Source organism: Eumetopias jubatus, unplaced genomic scaffold (assembly GCF_037043125.1).
Source record: "Eumetopias jubatus isolate StellerSeaLion01/CBP00866 unplaced genomic scaffold, mEumJub1_p1.0 scaffold_11, whole genome shotgun sequence".
NCBI classification, from domain to species: Eukaryota; Metazoa; Chordata; class Mammalia; order Carnivora; family Otariidae; genus Eumetopias; species Eumetopias jubatus.
The window spans coordinates 99092891-99110385 of NW_028274817.1; the positions used below are offsets into that span (position 1 = coordinate 99092891).

At 36.9% G+C, this 17495-nt stretch overlaps 1 protein-coding gene across 1 annotated transcript in view; it reads left to right on the forward strand.

Moving 5' to 3' along the window:
* Window positions 1-2532: 2532 nt before the first annotated feature.
* The window catches only part of DMD (dystrophin), a 1674912-nt gene continuing 1659949 nt past the window's right edge, over window positions 2533-17495 (forward strand). Inside the window, exons 1-2 of the mRNA XM_088028834.1 lie at window positions 2533-2705; window positions 9224-9342. Of these exons, the coding sequence (XP_087884960.1) occupies window positions 2545-2705; window positions 9224-9342 (280 nt within the window). The 5' untranslated portion in view covers window positions 2533-2544. The remainder of the gene's footprint in view (window positions 2706-9223; window positions 9343-17495) is intronic.

The window sequence follows — 17495 nt, forward strand, 5'->3', positions numbered from 1 at the left end:
AAAATAAAATGAACAACAACAACAAAAAGGTAGCCTAGTAATTACCCTTTTACTAGACTATGTAGACAGTTTGTTCTATAATGTGGTGTCACTGCATTCTCGAAACCTAGAGAAATGTTTAGAATGGATTTCTGCATCAGGTTAGTTAGAAGAATGAAACTTGGGAAATACAGCATTTGCACAAAGCCTAGGAGAGAATCCAATATTCAGAAACCAATTAAAATAAAACCAAGAGTCTGGCCTTTTTCTCCTTCTCCATGGTCTGGGTTTCCACTTCTCTTCCGGCTTCCGGGAAGAGAGGGAGGGAGGCGGAGCTTCATGGCCCGCAGAACCTTACCGAGACCCCAACCTGAAACCAGACCAGAGCCTGGTGGCCGTCCAGGCTCCGCCCTCCCGCCGGCGTGCAGTCCTCTGCTCGCTCAAAGACCGCCTCCTGCTGGCGGCGTCGGGAGGGTCCTGGGTCACCTTTGCTGCTGACAGTGGTAGGGCTTGCGCTGGCCCATGATGGACTTCCTATGCAGTGCCATGGCGGTCCTCGTCTATCTCGCCATCTCCCTTGCAGCTGTCCCCAAATCCTCACACAGGGCTTTCAGTGCATCCGGGGCCCCTGGCTTCTTTGCCACCATCCTCCCTGCAAGGGGCTTCTACGTGATCTTTAACCACGGGGCCAGAGTCCTCAGACGAGGAGGCACTGCAGGCAACAGCCAGAAAGACCGAAGTGCCGACTCCGGACTCTGACTGAAGTCCCGCGAGTGCCCAGGCAACCTGAGCCACACAGGGCCGTCAGTCCTGCCCCTGTGGGGGGAGTGTGGCCAGGGGACAGTGTATGCTGGGACAGGGGCTGGGACTTCTCGAGGAGCTGCAGACAGAGCGGCCCGCCCACAGCCCCACTGTGACTGCACAAAACGGCACCACTTGGCCTAGCACCGCCTAAGCACTGTGCGTGTGAGGGCATCCTGAATGTTCCTCCCTTTCTCCCTATGTCTGCTGCACAACTCTAAGCCCTTAACCTCTCTGCCGAAAACAAGCACAAGGGGACAATGCAGATAGAGCCTGTTATCCCGTCACAGGAAGCATTTCGTGCTGCAGGAGGAGGGAGGGTGGGGGTGGGAGGACCAGTAATACAGCCCTCCAGGCGCTGGCGGTTTTTGTCTGCATTTGGTGCTTCTGCTCATACCAGGCACTTTGTCGAGAATGATCCTTCCAAGATTCTTTTGTTCAGGGAGTACCAGGTCCCTCTTCATTCTTCATACTGACCTTTGCCCTGTCATCTAGGAGAGAGTGGGTCTCCGTGACAGTAACTGATACCTCACATTTTTGGAGACCACGCCTACTTCAGGTGACATGACTCTTCTGAGTCTAAGGCTGTTTCAATGAAAAGCTCATAGAGTAGTTTATCAGGTCCAAAATATCAAGAACACCATGAAATAACAGTGACAGCATCCTGGGTCACTGGGCAGGCCCAGCCACTCTTTTCCCCAGGGGTGACCAGCACTATGCTTCTAGACACCAGGACAGGTCTTTCACCACCTCTGGAGAGGTAAGATGTGCCTGCTGTGTTCATCTAAGTACGTACGCTGTGTATGTACCGTCAATGGGATTTTGTAACTTTTTTTTTTTTTATACAAAAGCAGCTTCTTAAATGTCATTTCCTGTGACCCAGGGGGATTCAGGAGGCTTCATACACGAGCCAGAGTTCTGGACCCATGTTTTGGGCATTTGTAACCTTTGTTCTTCTCTTGCATGTGAAGCTCTTTCCTGAAAAAAAGCTATAACACATTAAACCAGACTGACTGCAGAACAAAAACAAATGAACATAAAACTCAAGGCAATACATTCACAGCTTTTAGGGATAAATACTTTTTGTTTTGTCGATTTTTTTGTTCTTTATTTTAAATAGGCAAACTCATTTTTCTGCTCTATTTTTTTTTCATTTTGGTCAGTAACTATAATTTGCATTATTTTAAGTTATAGTATAAACCTAGGGATTTTATTTTACTATAGTTGTCCTTTGATTCTTGAAGCAACCTTGTATGTATAAGAAACAGAGGCCTAAAAAAGATTAAATTACGTTTGTTAATATTGTAGTAACACAGTTTGTTAATAGCAAAGGCAAAATTTGAACCTAGGTTTAAATAAAGTAAGCTCATTCTCTTAGCCACTGCCATTCTTTCTGTCCTAAAAACACTAAAATTAAGTCCTTGGTTAATAACAAGTCCGATGTTTTTGTACACTCTTCTCTAGTATATCCATTGAAAGTTAGGAGCACAAAATTAATAGTTTAACGTGGCAGAATCCGGGAGTTGATATTAAACGTGTACAGTGAATGGTGTATCATGACACCAACCAATCAGAATAGATTCCTAACTAATTAGAATGGACTCCGTCCTGGTAGAATCTATTATTTCTTATTACTAATTGACTCTAAAATTTCTATTACTTTTTACTGAAGATTAGGATATTTAAATTTGAGTTTGTGTGGTTCTTGTTCAGGGAATGCATTTTCCTATGAAAATTTCTTTCCACATGTAGGTCAAAAATGTAATGAAAAATATCATGGCTGGATTGCAACAAACCAACAGTGAAAAGATTCTCCTGAGCTGGGTCCGACAATCAACTCGTAATTATCCACAGGTTAATGTCATTAACTTCACCACCAGCTGGTCTGATGGGCTGGCTTTGAACGCTCTCATCCACAGTCATAGGTAAGGAGACTACTGAGATATTGACTGATTTTTGTAAGTATTGATTTAGAGACTGATTATCTTTTTCTTGAGTGTGGTTCCAGCTCATTTCCTACTATGTGACATGTTGTGTATTTAACCATATTGATCTATCCATTGGAATGCACTGAATAAGAATATCCTATTTTTTATGCGATATATCATTTCGTTGTTGAAATATTAAAATACTGGAGCATGAATGTGGTTATGGTGGGAGGGGGAGGGGACCAGCATGTTTGAAATTGGGACTCTGCCAGAAAGTCAAGGTTATATTCTAACTTGGCTAAAAATGGAGTTGGTCTTTCTAAATAATGTATTAGCATGGGCCTAAACAATAGAGCTAAAATGGTTCCAAATCTCATGTGAGTGGCTGTAGCAAAATTAATTACTATCATCCGATTAATAATGTGAAAAAGAAACATTTCTCAGATACACACTTAGGTAGCAAATACGTAAGGCCTTGTGTTTTTTTTTTTTTTTCAGGATTAAAAGAGGCTGGGAGCATCTTAGCAACCAAGGCAAAGAGCAGACCACAATTAATTCTATGACTCAGTGCTTAGAATATCAAAAGAAACAATTGCTCTGGAACAGCAGAGCAATTGCTGTTAAAGCACTGAAAGAGAGTTCTGTGGCTCTTCATAAAAAGAACTCATTGTGATACAGTGAACCAAATGTTCTTAACTGTATTCCATACACTATTGTATTTTCTAAGATAACAAAATAGTTGTTTGCTTTTTTCTTGTATAAAGCTTAATAAATGAATTACTAACAGTTCAAGAAAAAGCAAAACAGCATGGGAAATACGTACATATAATGCATTCATTTATATTATATGTAATATATAAATATATATTCTATACACATTACATTCACTCTAAGGGATATCTACTTTGGTTTTCCCGTTACCCATCTCTTTTATCCAGCCCAATCCCCAGGGTCAAAGACATCGCCTTATTAACTGTGTTTGAAATGCCACTGGACCGCATCCGCACTGATTTTCAATGCAGCTTATCTTTGCTCACTTTGATCTTTCTTTTCTTGACGGGTCTCCCATTTCCCTATGTTGGTCTTGTTTCTAGAAAAGTCCAGAATATAAACTTTCTTCAGGCTAAAGCTCCATCTAAGAACAAATGCTCTCTCAATAAGCAGCTTTGTCAGGTGTCTTGCTCCAGCTGGATTTAATTAACCCCAACCAGACTGAGTTTCCAGGTGAATGACTCAGCAACCCGATTTTCAAAAGGAGGCAAGCTTACACTCATTTGGCATGTTAAGCAGTGTTAACACGTTGTTTTTCCTAAGTATGACAGGAAGAAAATTACGGCACAGCTTCAATACAGCCAGATGAGAAGGAATAGAGGCATTCATTCTGCATTATAAGTCAGTGCTGATTTATGCAGCCACATGCTTCACAGTAAGGGCCTGAACATATCGATCTTGCTGTTCCTGTACACGTTTGCAGATGAACAGAAATATCGAGGATCAGGTTATGCGGTCCTTGTTGGCTCTTCAGCATTTTCTTTTCAAGTGGAAGGCTTCAGTCCTGCCAGCAGCTTCACACACTGCGTTTGTTAATATTGTATTTCGTGATTTCTGAATATACTTGTAATACAGTAAACATTTCCAGATTGCCCTGCTGCATCTGTCCCTGACCCACTCTCTCTCTCAGAATATCGTTTATATCTTCTCTCCTGTCATATTGAATGAATCATCAGTAACTACCTTTTCATACATACCATAGTTACTTTTCAAGAGGTTTCTCGCAGTTGATAATGCTCATTCATGAATCATCTCTCTTTCTCTTTGACAGATGTTCATATTGTTTATCTAAAGAAAAAAAATGCTCTGAACTTTCTGTTCCAAGGTGATTATCACTGGTACAGTTAGGAATATCACGAGGTGTTCTGGTTTCAATAATTGAGTGACTAAGCTCTATAGAACAAAGGCATGCACTTAATATAGAGCATAGGGGTTGACAACGAGTCTTGCCAAAGATTAGGATATTGCTGGCTTTATATCTGTTTAAGGCTAAATTTTATCTTACGATGTAGGAAATTGGAAGTATTGTATTAAAACACAATGTAGACTACAGTGCACTTAAAAGGAAGCCAGATTCTGGGGCGCCTGGGGGGCTCAGTCGTTAAGCGTCTGCCTTGGGCTCAGGTCATGATCCCAGGGGCCTGGGATCGAGCCGCATCGGGCTCCCTGCTCTGTGGGAAGCCTGCTTCTCCCTCTCCCACTCCCCCTGCTTGTGTTCCCGCTCTCACTGTGTGTCTCTCTGTCAAATAAATAAATAAATAAATAAATAATCTTTTTTTAAAAAAAGAAGCCAGATTCTACTTTTTTGGGAAAACTAAATGATAATTGGCTAGAAATAGCTCAAAATATATGATAAATTGCAGTAAGTGTAATGTTATAATTAAATTTTCTTCCTAATTCTTCATTTTAACTTATTACCATAGAGATAACATGTGGTTAAAAAAAAGTGAGACACTGGGGGAGGTGCAAAGGAAAAAAAAAAACAAAATAGAATGTGTCTTCATGACCCCAAGCCCACCCCATCGCCGTCCACTTCCTACAAGTGGTTACTGTCAGCAACTTCTTTTATTCTTTCTCATGGTTTTCATAATTACATATTTTTATTTCCTGAATAACTGGTGTCTGACACTAGATGGATTTAGTCCTTGATATGAAGCCCACAAATACTATCTCTTATCCCCATCTGTTTCCTAATTTGATTACTATAATAAGATAATTTCATTCTTTTTAAAATTTTTTTAAAGAATGTATTCATTTGAGAGAGAGAACACGCACAGAGGGAGAAACAGACTCCTGGCTGAGCAGAGAGCCCGACATGGGGCTCGATCCCAGGACCCTGGGATCACGACCTGAGCCGAAGGCAGACGCTTAACCCTCTGAGCCACCCAGGCGCCCCTAATCATTTCATTTTTAAAATTGTTGCCTGCTTTACTTTAAGTGGTCTTGCCGTACCTTGTTTCATCAGGTTAGACAAGATCTGTTGACTACCTGATATAACAGATGACAAAATGACACATTTGTACTTCCTCCTCTTCTCTCCTCCCCACCTTCCATGTTGTTATTATAATATTCTTAGAAAAATTTCTTTTGAGTATAGTTGACACGCAATGTTATATTCATTTCAGGTGTACAACATAGCAGTTCCACAGCTCTAGACATGATGCTATGCCCACCATGAGTGTCACTACCATCTGTCACCATGCAATGCTATTACAGTATCATTGACTACATTCCCTCCGCTGTGCCTTTTATTCCCATGACTTATTCATTACATGACTGGAAGCCTCTCTCTCTCATTCCCCTTCACCCATCCCACCCACCACCCTCCTGTCTTATAGTATTATTCTTGCATCAACAGTGTCTGTAACATTTATATATGTGGGTTATAGGTGTTTTTGACATGAGTCTATACATTGAAAATGCATTAGTTATTTCATAAATATAATTAACCTTAGAACAAAGTAATGAAAGTTGATGTTTATTAAGTTAATGTTATTTTGTAGCCACTTTTCGAATTAAAATAGCCCACCTGTTTCTCATGACATAGACACTATAATTAGTCCCATTGCACATATTGGGAAACTGAGGCACAGAAAGGGTGTATTATTTACCTAAGACCATTCGGCTAATACGTGGTAGAGCCAGGATTTGAATTTATAGAGGACTCTGCTTATCTACTAGGGCTATGTTGTCTTATTCAATTTGTCTGCTTCCTCAAAAGACTGGTGAACTTTGGTTGCATGTATGGGTTCAGGTTTGGGTTAGCATGGGAAGGTATGTAGCTTTCTTCTGCAGTTGGTTAGTCTTAAAATTCTTTATGCATTTGGAAATCGTAGTTGTTTAAAATGTTAATTAATGATGAATTTTAATGACTTAAAACAATTTTAATGCTAGAGGAAACCTCCGAGGCCATTTAGTACATTTCCTTCTTTTTTAGATGAAAACACTGAAGCTCAAATGATAACATGACTGAGCTCCTCACCCAGGTGATTGGCTCGTGGCTAAGAGGAGAAGGGGATGAAGGGAAATGGGTTAGAATGAGGAAGCAACTCTATGCTTTTCCATCCTCCTCATTTAACCCTGCTGATTGTACTGCAGGTGAGAAAGCTAGTTTCCCACACTCTCCCCCCTATATTCTTTCCTGCTTCCCTTGCTGAGGGATGTAGAAAAGAAGGTAGGGCAGAGGTTGTGTAGTGAAGTTAAAACTTCCCCAAATAGTTTAGAATTTAATTTGTATTTCTTATAGTCTTTCCAGTACTAGAGTCAGCTCCCAACTTGTATATATTTTAGGTTCTAAAATATTGTTAGCTCTTTTGGGTAAGTTGGAGTATAGAGGGCACATTAGACTTCCTAAGAAGTAGACAAAATTCTGGTAAATTAATCAGGGTAGCATCAAGTAAAGAAAAGGAAATGAGAGTCAAATGAGCAAGTTGTACCTTTATTTTCAGTTGTGGTTTTTGAAAACAACAGTTAAGCCCATCCTTATAATTTCCTTGCTTGTAGAGCATGAGTTCTTAAACAGGTGTCCATTGACAGACCCAACTGTCCTAAAATTCTATGGAAGTTATGTGTAAAGATATGGACAGGTTTGTGTATGGATAAAAGTTTTATAGTGCTCATCAGATTCTCAAAGGTATCTGTGTTCCAGAAAAGGCAAAAGGCAAAGAACCACTGGACTAATGGTTTCCAGTCTTGTTGGGGTAAATTGTAATTCCTTAAACAGGCAAGGCCTTTCACAAACTCATCCCAGTTCCCCTTCCTAGGAACACTATCTCCCGGCCCTTCTTGATACTGAAAATCTCTCAATGGAGCCCGGCCTGTGAGGTCTGACTGACTGAGCACATTCTGCTTTTTTTCTTCCATAAGAACTTTGGTGATTTTTCAATATCCACACAACTCAGAATTACCTTCTCAAAAACTTCTTGAATCTAAACCCAAACCACCTTAAGCCTCAAAAAAAATGTTTCTTGACCTCTTCAGATTTTAGAAAACCTTCTATCTTATTATCTATATTTTTTTACATTTAGAATTTATTTTAACTTATGATGTGTGCATTTTTTCCTTATTAAATTTTAAGTCCATATAGGATAAGAACTCCCTCTTATGCTTCCTCACGTTTTCTCTATCATCAAGTAAAATGATATTCATATAGTATGTTCTCATCGAGTCTCTGATTGCATGTCAACAACATTTATTGATTCAACACATATTTAGTCAATAAATATTTATGGACCATCTCCTATGTGTCAGGCTGGGTTTCTAAAAGTGAACAAAACTGGTGAAAAAAATTGTATATTCTGCATTCTAGTGGGGGAAACAGATAAATAGACAAGATTAATTAAATATATAAAATATTAAATAATAGTAAGTGGTGATGAGAAAGAAAGGGATAAGAAATGAGTATGTTTAAGTTTGATTTGGGAGTGTGCAATTTTAGATGGGGAGAGGGCAAGGAAGGACTCACCAATAATGCAACTTTTGAGGAAAGACACAAAGGATGTGGAGGAGTGAGCCGTGTCCACGTCTGGGGGAAGAGAATTCCAGTCAGAGAGCAGCACGTGCAAATACAGAAGCTACCTAGCCTGTTTGAGGAATAGGAGGAGAGAGGCAAGGAGTCAAATCAGCTGGTTAACGGGGAACCAGACCATGTAGGGCCTTGTAGGTTACAGTTAAATCAATGAATTTTACTCCCCGGTAGCAGGGATTTGAGAAGAAGTTTATGATGAAACATTTTAACAGATCACTCTGGCAGCTTTGCCGAGAATAGATTAACAAGGGCAAGAGTGGGAGTAGGAGAGCAGTTAGAAAGTTAATGCAATAAATAATCCACACAAGGTAAAATGGTGGTTTGGGTGGAGGTGATGGCTGCAAGGGTAATGAGAAGTGGTCAAATTCTGTATAGATTTCCAACTAAGCATTGTATGAGAGTGAGAGTCATCAAATTAGACTCCAAGATTTCTGTCTGAGCCACTGCAAGTTTGAACTTGTCCTTGATTATTGAGGAAAGGAGAGCTATAAGAGAAGTAGGTGGGTTGGGGGAGTGTGATGGAGATGAGTACCAGAAGCTCGGTTTTGGACACCTGAGTCTTGTGATGACTCTAAGTGGAGATACTGAATAAGCAGATAAATCTAAAGTCTGGAGCTTAGGGAAGAGGTCTGCGCTAGGCTTATGAAATTGGAAGTTACCAGCTAATGGTTGGCATTCAAATTTCTGACACCGGATAACATCAATATATTTTTGTTACTTGGCAAGGGAGAATAAATTCTCCTTTGTTTTCTTCAGGATTTTCAAGTAAAATTGTGACTTGTTAAATGAAAAGTGTTATTGAGGGGTTATGAAGAGTAGCACTCAATTCTTGAGGATGATGGACATGGGTTGTCAATTAAAAATCAGAAATGAAGTGAATCTCATGAAACATTGTAAGTTGATTTATATTTGGTCTTTATGTGTGTGTGTATTTCAGGCCGGACCTGTTTGATTGGAATAGTGTGGTTTGCCAGCAGTCAGCCACACAGCGACTGGAACATGCATTCAACATTGCCAAATATCAATTAGGCATAGAGAAACTGCTTGATCCTGAAGGTTGGTACATTTCTGGACTACCACAGTTTTTAGTATAATTTAATATTTATTGTCTCAGATTTAACATTTCCACAAACTAAGTACAAGAGAGAAATTATGCATTATATGTTTTTTCTATATCCTGAGTGTATTTAGATTGTTCTTCTTGTAGCGTATTATGAATTGTCTTATATGATTTTAGCTCTCAAAGTACCACTATCTAAAAGTAAAGTGTAAAACTTGAGAAAAAATTCCAAGCCTTTAGAATGTATATGCCTCATGGATGAAGCATACTACATTTGAAGTACATTGACTCCAAATAGTTATAAAAAGTTCATGTTTTGCTTATTCTACCGAGAGATTTGATAGACTAATCAGCTATAATTAATTAGCTACTCTTGCCAGTTTCATTCATATACTCTATAAAAGGCAACATGGTTTACTCTTTAAATCAGGAAATCTATTCCTGGCACTGCTTCTGTTACAAATTGTCACTCTGGGGGAAGTCCTCCATTGGACGGTTATTCATTTTCTGCTTCTTCCGTTGACAGTACTGTATTTATATTTTTATTATATTACACAAGTAAATTTCATCATCTCTGGTGCTACATAGTCATACTTTCCAGACACATGGATTAGAGGGATAGTGATTCTTGACCTCTGCTTTTCTTCTAACCTATGAGGCACTGTTTTTGTTTGCCAACTTGTTTGAAATTGCAGACTCTGTTCTCACTTTCTTGAAGCTTTCCCATATTCTAAAACCACAATTTGGAGAAGCAGTGTCTGTGGAGCTGATATTTGGGTAGGGTTATGTAATTAAATGGTCTTTGGAATATTGAATCAGTTCCAACTAAGGAGATCAAGTGGTGGTAATAGGGTCTCATCAGGAAAAGCTCAGAAATAACTCCGAGGATATTCTTTCAGTGGTGAATTTATCATCCACTAGAATCTAATCCTCTGTGTTGCAGACCTGATTACCTCATCTTATTGACAGCAGATCCATATGGTGGCAGTGGGGGGGGGGTGCATAATTTTAAGCTCAAAGACGATATATCAACCAAAATTAAAATTCAGTCATTTTAAATGAGATATTTAGCTATGACAAGAACCAGAATACTCACATGTAATTGACCGATATATTGCTCTTGGTGGGCACATATACTTGGGAAGGAAAATTATAATAGCACAAATGTGTTTGTGAGGTTGAAATCAGATTAAGTTCATTAGAAATGTTTCTTCTGCTTTAAATAATGCATAATTTAGCACTGACTCCTGTAAACTCTTTGTGTTGCTTCAACAGATGATTAGCATCCCTCCTGCCCTGGTTTAGCTCTAAGGAAGAAATTGTATCAGTCATATTTCCTTGTTTTGCAGGATGGGGGAGGGTTACCTCACTTTTGACTCCCATACTGATTTACATGTTTTTTCATACTCCATTGAGGTAGAGAAAGGCAGATGTAATGGAAATATGAACTCTAACCCTTAAGGATAAGAGCTACAGTGTATGGATTTGAAGGAGAAGCCTGTTAATAGTGTTTTGTTTTTCATTAAACCCATACATGGTAAACAGTTCCCAATATCTGGGATATATGCTCTAGTTATTCTTGTGTGTGTCCTATCCTTCATAAAATAGTAAGAGTAGGTTTAAAATAGATCTTTTTCTTGTTAAGTGATAAAATGGCTAAAATGGCTTTTGTTCTTAAGTTTTCCTTTGAATCAGTGAAATAGGGACACCAAATAGGTATCCACATCATAATCAGAAAATAGATTGATAAGCCTGTAGTCAGGAAAGGGCAGTTACATAAATGATGTATTTTATAGTATAAAATAGCCTGATATACCCAATTCCATACATTTTCCTAAATGGAAAGTATATGTTGAAATGTACATCCTGTAGACCATTATAATATCTCAAACAATTCAAAATCAACCAAATATAAAATGAAATACATGCTGATTAATAGAGAGCAAACCACTGGTTATGGTTTCATTTTGCCAATAAAGTCTTCGATCTGAAAACCCTTTCTGTTTATGGGCTCCCTTCCAATTCAAAGAGCGTTCTGTCTCCTAAAATGGTTTATTATGGTTTATTTATGGCTCTCAGTAGGACTAGGATTCAACATAAATCTTATGTTATATTTTTAGGTATATGTCAGTTCCTGCCATTGTGTTAAGGAAATACCCAAATATGCTTCTAGAAATTGTTCAGAATTTTTCTGGAGATGATAACAATGATAATTGAAAGAAAAAAATATTAAACTAAATCATAAGGATTTTTATTCACTGACTCATTAGTCACAAAATAATAGCATATCTAAAACTTAGAACACTCTCTTCAATGTATCTAACATGGGAGATTCATGGACTTCTTTCATGCCCTGTATGGTAATTACCTTTGAGATGTTCATATTTTTATTTAACCAGATATTCCTTCTTTAGCTTATGCATGGTGATGTCAGCTATTATCCCACAGCGATTTTCATTTCATATCTAATATGCCTTTTAGGAGGTTAGTAAAACATTTTGCTTTATGTTTGGGAAGATTTTTATTTTGGGGGGCTTGAAGTTATATTTGGCTTAAGAAATACCTGCCAAAAACTGTTTTTAGAATTTTAAATGTATGCTTTGCTGATTGGGCTGATTTGTAAATTAAAAAGTCATTGAAATATTATTTGGAGGTTTTCATGTCTTGCATATATTGATTTTGGTATGCTTTGTTTGGCTTTAACTGGTGTTTTGAGGCCTGAGGTTTGGTTTTAAGAGGAATTGCCTTTTTAAAATGAGTAGCAGTAAGCATTAGCATAAGCAATTTCAGGAGCTGTTTCTGCTGTGTTTAAATGTTAACATATGCAAAAATAAGTACTACTAGGGTAAAATTTTTTAATAATTTATGTGTCTTTATGCTCATAGATATAAAAGGTTTATCTCCTTCAAAATATATCCTATTGTGAATCAGGCGATTCATTTTCTGTCACGATTTCCCTATAAGACATGCTTACTACTTGCATTGTGGGTTTTATATACCCACAATTATTGTTTGCTTCCCTGAGTTTCAAGAAATTAGTTTGTTTGCCAGTCCACACAGCACTCTCTGCATTAAGAGAATGCTTTGTCAGCTTTTTCATGTGAATAACAAAGTGAAGATAGTCTTTTTAAAGGAATAAAAAAAATCGAGGATAAAAATTGTGCTGGTTCTAGATATCTTTTGCATGTTACTGTTGTAAATTATTTCCATTTGGATATGCAGTATGATGTGGAAATGCCCTCACTTGTTTACCAGGGTAACTTTAGAATGAAAGACAACGAATGAAGAGAGTCAAATTTGAAGAACACTGAGGCTTGCGGGAAATATCTGTAACCTCAATATCTGTAACAAAATGACACTTACAAGCCAATTAGTTTGGTTTCAATTCACTTCATTTTAACTTCATGAGGATGGTGACACAGATTGTATTTTCTGCTTGGCTAATCCCTGCATCCCTCTTCAGTTGTTTTTAGAGTCTACTTTTCCCAGAATAAGCTCTGCCTTGTGGAAAGTTATACTCTTGAAATGAATGGTTTCAGACTTAACTTTGTATCCATGCAGTTTATTAGCCTTTAAAAAAATTCAAGGGAAAATAGGTGGCATTTTCCATAAAAGGGAAGAATACTTTTAAGGCCTTTTATTTGAGTATCCGTTGTTTGAGCAAGCAGTGTTTTTTTTCTTTTATCTTTGTTCCAACCATCACATTTTGATTTCCTAACAGCAAGAAATATTAGTAAGTATTGTATACTAAGTTAAAACTGAAAGAGGAAGACCATATCACCTCAGAAGGGTGTTGTTAACTTAAATAACCAGAACTTTTTATGGACATGCATATTCATTTCATATCATTTGGACTGATTTTCCAGAACCCACTCTAGAATACCTTTTTATCCCAGAAAATGTAATGAGATTGGAATATATTTGTGTTCCCTATGTATATGATTTCACCTAGAAATTTTTATTGTAAGTATCTCAGATTCCTTAGAACCAAACTCTCTGCAGTGTAAAATGTTCTTTTTCCCATATATTAAAAAAAAAGTATTTTAGTAGTACATGGGACTAAAAATGGCCATTGCCTTTTTGATAACAAAGTAACCTGTACAAGATATACATTACTTTGTGCCTTTCTAAAATTGATTTATATCATTATCTCTGGCAGAGAGTCTTTCGAGATATTACAAGTTGTTACTATCTAAAACTAAATCCTGAGTGTCTTGGAAGAACATATTTTTAAGTCTAGTTTTTCTGTTATGGAAAATGGAAAGTATCATCTTCTGCTTATGCAGATATGATAATAGCAAAATAATGTTCCTATTATGTCAGCAGGAGACCACTTTTTCCAGGATTTCTTTTTTAAAGAAACATTAAAATTTGATCATTAAAATCAAATTATATCATTTAATAGTGTTAAATGTAATAATAAGGAAAATATTTCTTTAATTTTGAACTTCAGTGGATTGCCATTGGAATGAGCAAATTAGAAATGGTGTTACATTAGCAAAGGAATGGGGTACATTAGTAAATTTAGTGTTGCCATCTCATTTACTTAATGTATATTGAGCACAACCTTTTAGCAAAGGAATTTTGGAAACACTGTTAAATAATTTAAATGTGTACTTTCATTAGCATTGCTTAGAACAAAGACTAGCATTGGTATCTAATGAGGCTTTAGGAAAACTGAAGGCCAATGCAGAAGTCCCAAGAAATGTGATTAACATATTCTTAGCCTGCATATCATCAGAGTAAGGCTACTTGTTAGTATATCTTTGACTGTTTTTAGGTTTTACCCTGAACCTTACTTTTTTTTGGTACAACATGTCTTTTCCATGGGCAGACACATTACATAACTAGCCTTGACTATCCAGTGCCACTTTAATGTACTTTAATGTGTTTCAGTTGAAGATGACTTTACCAGGGTATCTGGAGGCATCCTTAGTTTTATCACTGCTACTGTAGAAAAAAAAAATCTTTAAGGGACAATGAGGCAGTACTTTGTGTATGAAAGTAATACATAGCAAAATAAGTAAATGAAAACTCTCTACATGGGTAAAAGGTCATCACTAATAGTATACAAATATATTAACATAAAAATGAGGATACAGATATTATATTAACATTGTGATACAGTTGATTATAGTAACATTAAGATATTACTGTTGGAATCTTTTATTTCCTGATGGAGATCTTTTAAATTGCTTGTCACAACAGAAATCCAAAGCAAATAAATATGTTAACATTTCCAGTAGCCTGAAAAGTTAACAGTGGCATGGTGGGGGGGGGGGCAGAGAGAGAGAGAGAGAGAGAGAGAGAGAGAGAGAGAATGTGAAATTTAGTGTCTCTTTTTGATGCGGTCTCTTCTATATTATTTTCAGTTCAGATAGCATAGAACACTGAATATTTTCAGGACAATTTGAACAAATCAGTAATAAATTGATGTGCTTTTTGTTCTGTTGATTCATTTCAGTCATTTGGATGACTGAAACAATTGGATATAACTGTCCCAAATTCACCCACTTAGACACTATGGAGACCTCCAAAACATTAAAAAAAAAAATACATGTGTGTGTACATGGCCTGAATTTACCCTTTATACCAGATCATTTAGCATCTTGTACTAATCTTTCATGTCCTTTTATTACAATTTTGACTTTGTGGGAAACAGCTGATTTATATTTTTTATCTCTGATAGGAGTTGATTTTTTAAAATGAATATTATTCATTGTTATAGTTAAGTAATGTGGTTTCTCACTTGATTGTGGAATTTAAATAATGAAGTATAATGTAACATGTGATTTAAGATTTGCATTGTATATGAGTTTTTATATCAAATTTATTCAGAAGCATTTGAGTCTAATCCTTTCCTAGATAACTGGGAATTTCTTTTCAGTTATTTTACCTGGATGTTTTCTAACTAAGTGGAGGAAACATAACATCTTAGGCCTATACAGTCACAATGAATTATGTTGAATGACTGACAGGACATCTATAAATTATTTAAACAGCTGGGAAATGCATCTACCACATTCCAATGCTGAATGACATACAATAGATTTTTGTGAATGGTGTCCCTAGGTATATCATCACTAGGAGTCCATTAGACTGTTAAGGAAAATGTATTAGAAAAATAATTTGTTACTCCTTTGTTACTGATTTTAATCAAACTCAGCTCTGAAGTATTAAATGAGATATTAGTAAGTGTTCCATGGTTGATATCTGTGTTTCTTATGTGTCACAGAGGAGTGTAGCCTTAATCAAAAGCATTTTAAATATTTAATGACAGAAAATGAGGATAAAATGGCATAAATAGTTTCAAAATTTCTGAGGTTTTTGTTGAATCAGTGATGATGTTTGAAAGTAAAACATATGTTGCTTATGGCTGGAACATTTTGATTCATTTCACTGTTTTCAAAGTAGAATTAACTGTGTTTGATTAAAAAAATTAGAGAAGATAACCCAGAACTTGCAAATGAGTGTCTGAAAGCCTTAAAACTCATTATGAGGAAAAGAGATTATCAGGTTGCTACATGTATTTCCCAATTAAGTAATTTCTTATATAGAAATATATGGGCCATTTGATAGCTGGAATATGAAACAGAAGATGAAAATGTATTAGTTTAGAAAAAATATTTGGGTAAAATAATAATGATTTGGGATCTTGGTTGATGCCACTTAATTCTTATAACAGGATGGTTATCCTTGTAGAAGAGACCAGAAGCTTTATAGTAGTCTTATGATTATATTTAAAAATAATTAAACTAATAATTAAAATGATAGTATACTCTTAGATTTATTGTCTTATGGCAAATTTGTGGGGTTAGTGGGTCATATGCCGTCCACTTGAGAGATGAGCAAATTGTTACAGCTATTAAGTGCTTGGGAATGTTATGTATTATTAAAATACAATATGGTGGTTGAAACCCAGGGTTTTTACTTTTAGAAATAATCAGTTGTTCTGTAGTATCATTCTCGTGAGTTACTTTTTCAATATTGCCGAATAAACTTGCCTCAGACTGAAGCACAGTCACCCCTTAAGAGGGGTTTTCTAATTTATCACTAGTGATGTAAACTCAAATATGTAAAATTCCTTTTGGTAAAATATAACTAAAATTTAAGTAGGGCAACCATGTTCTTGGAGCCTCACATACTTTATCCTATCTTTTTTTTTTTTTTTTTTTTTTTAACACAGTAATTCTGGGGCAGTTAATCTTTATGGGAAAACTGAGTCTTAGGAAGCTTTCCTAAACCCAAGATCACATAATCAACAGAGAGATGAGCTGGAATCAAGTTCAGGTTTTCTCTTCTCGGAGTCCATGTTATTTCCAACAGGAGTGCCCAATAAAGTCTTGTGGGGTGATTTATGAAAACACTGGGGTTGGAGCAGAGATTCTGATTTCATTGGTCTCTGGTGAGCCCATGACACCAGCAACGTTTAAGAACTCATCACATGAGACCATCATATAGCCACGGTAATAATAGCTGCAATGGAATAGTTGTTTCCATGAGGTATGCCTTTTAAGAGGATAAAATCCGAATCTGTTGTCCCAGAGTTTGTTCAGACCTCTAGCCTTTTCTTCCTGAAGAGGTGACTAAGTCTACTGTTCAAATCTTCACTTACTGGAGCATTGCTTATTGCCAGCAGCCCAGTTGTTAATGAGAAGTGCTTCATCCACCAGATAAAATAGAAATAGGCTGCTGTCACATAAGACTGGCTACCAAAACCTTCTCTTTAGGATTAAGGGACTTGCCTTATCGCCTGTCCACACAGCTCTCTCTCTTTCCCTTCTTCTGTTTATTACTTCACAGATGTTTTTGTGATGGAATGGTGATCTCTCTCAAGCATGGATGCCCCCAAAGGGTCGTCTAAGACAACCTCTGTGTGGAGGTGGTCCTTGACTCTTCATCCTTTTATTTATTTTTCCTTTTTTCTTCTCCTTTCTCCCTTTGATCCTAACTAATATCATTGTGCCTTGTCGTCAGGGCCTTGATGATCCCTTTTTCAACCAGTGCCTAGTTCTTTCACTGGCACAGCTGATAAAGCCGATAGAGCCTCTTATTCCAGAGGAATTTTCAATATTAACTAAAGGATAAGGAAAGAAAAGAAAAAAAATTTTAAATGGCAGTAAAATAATTTTTTTTTTAGAATGTAAGT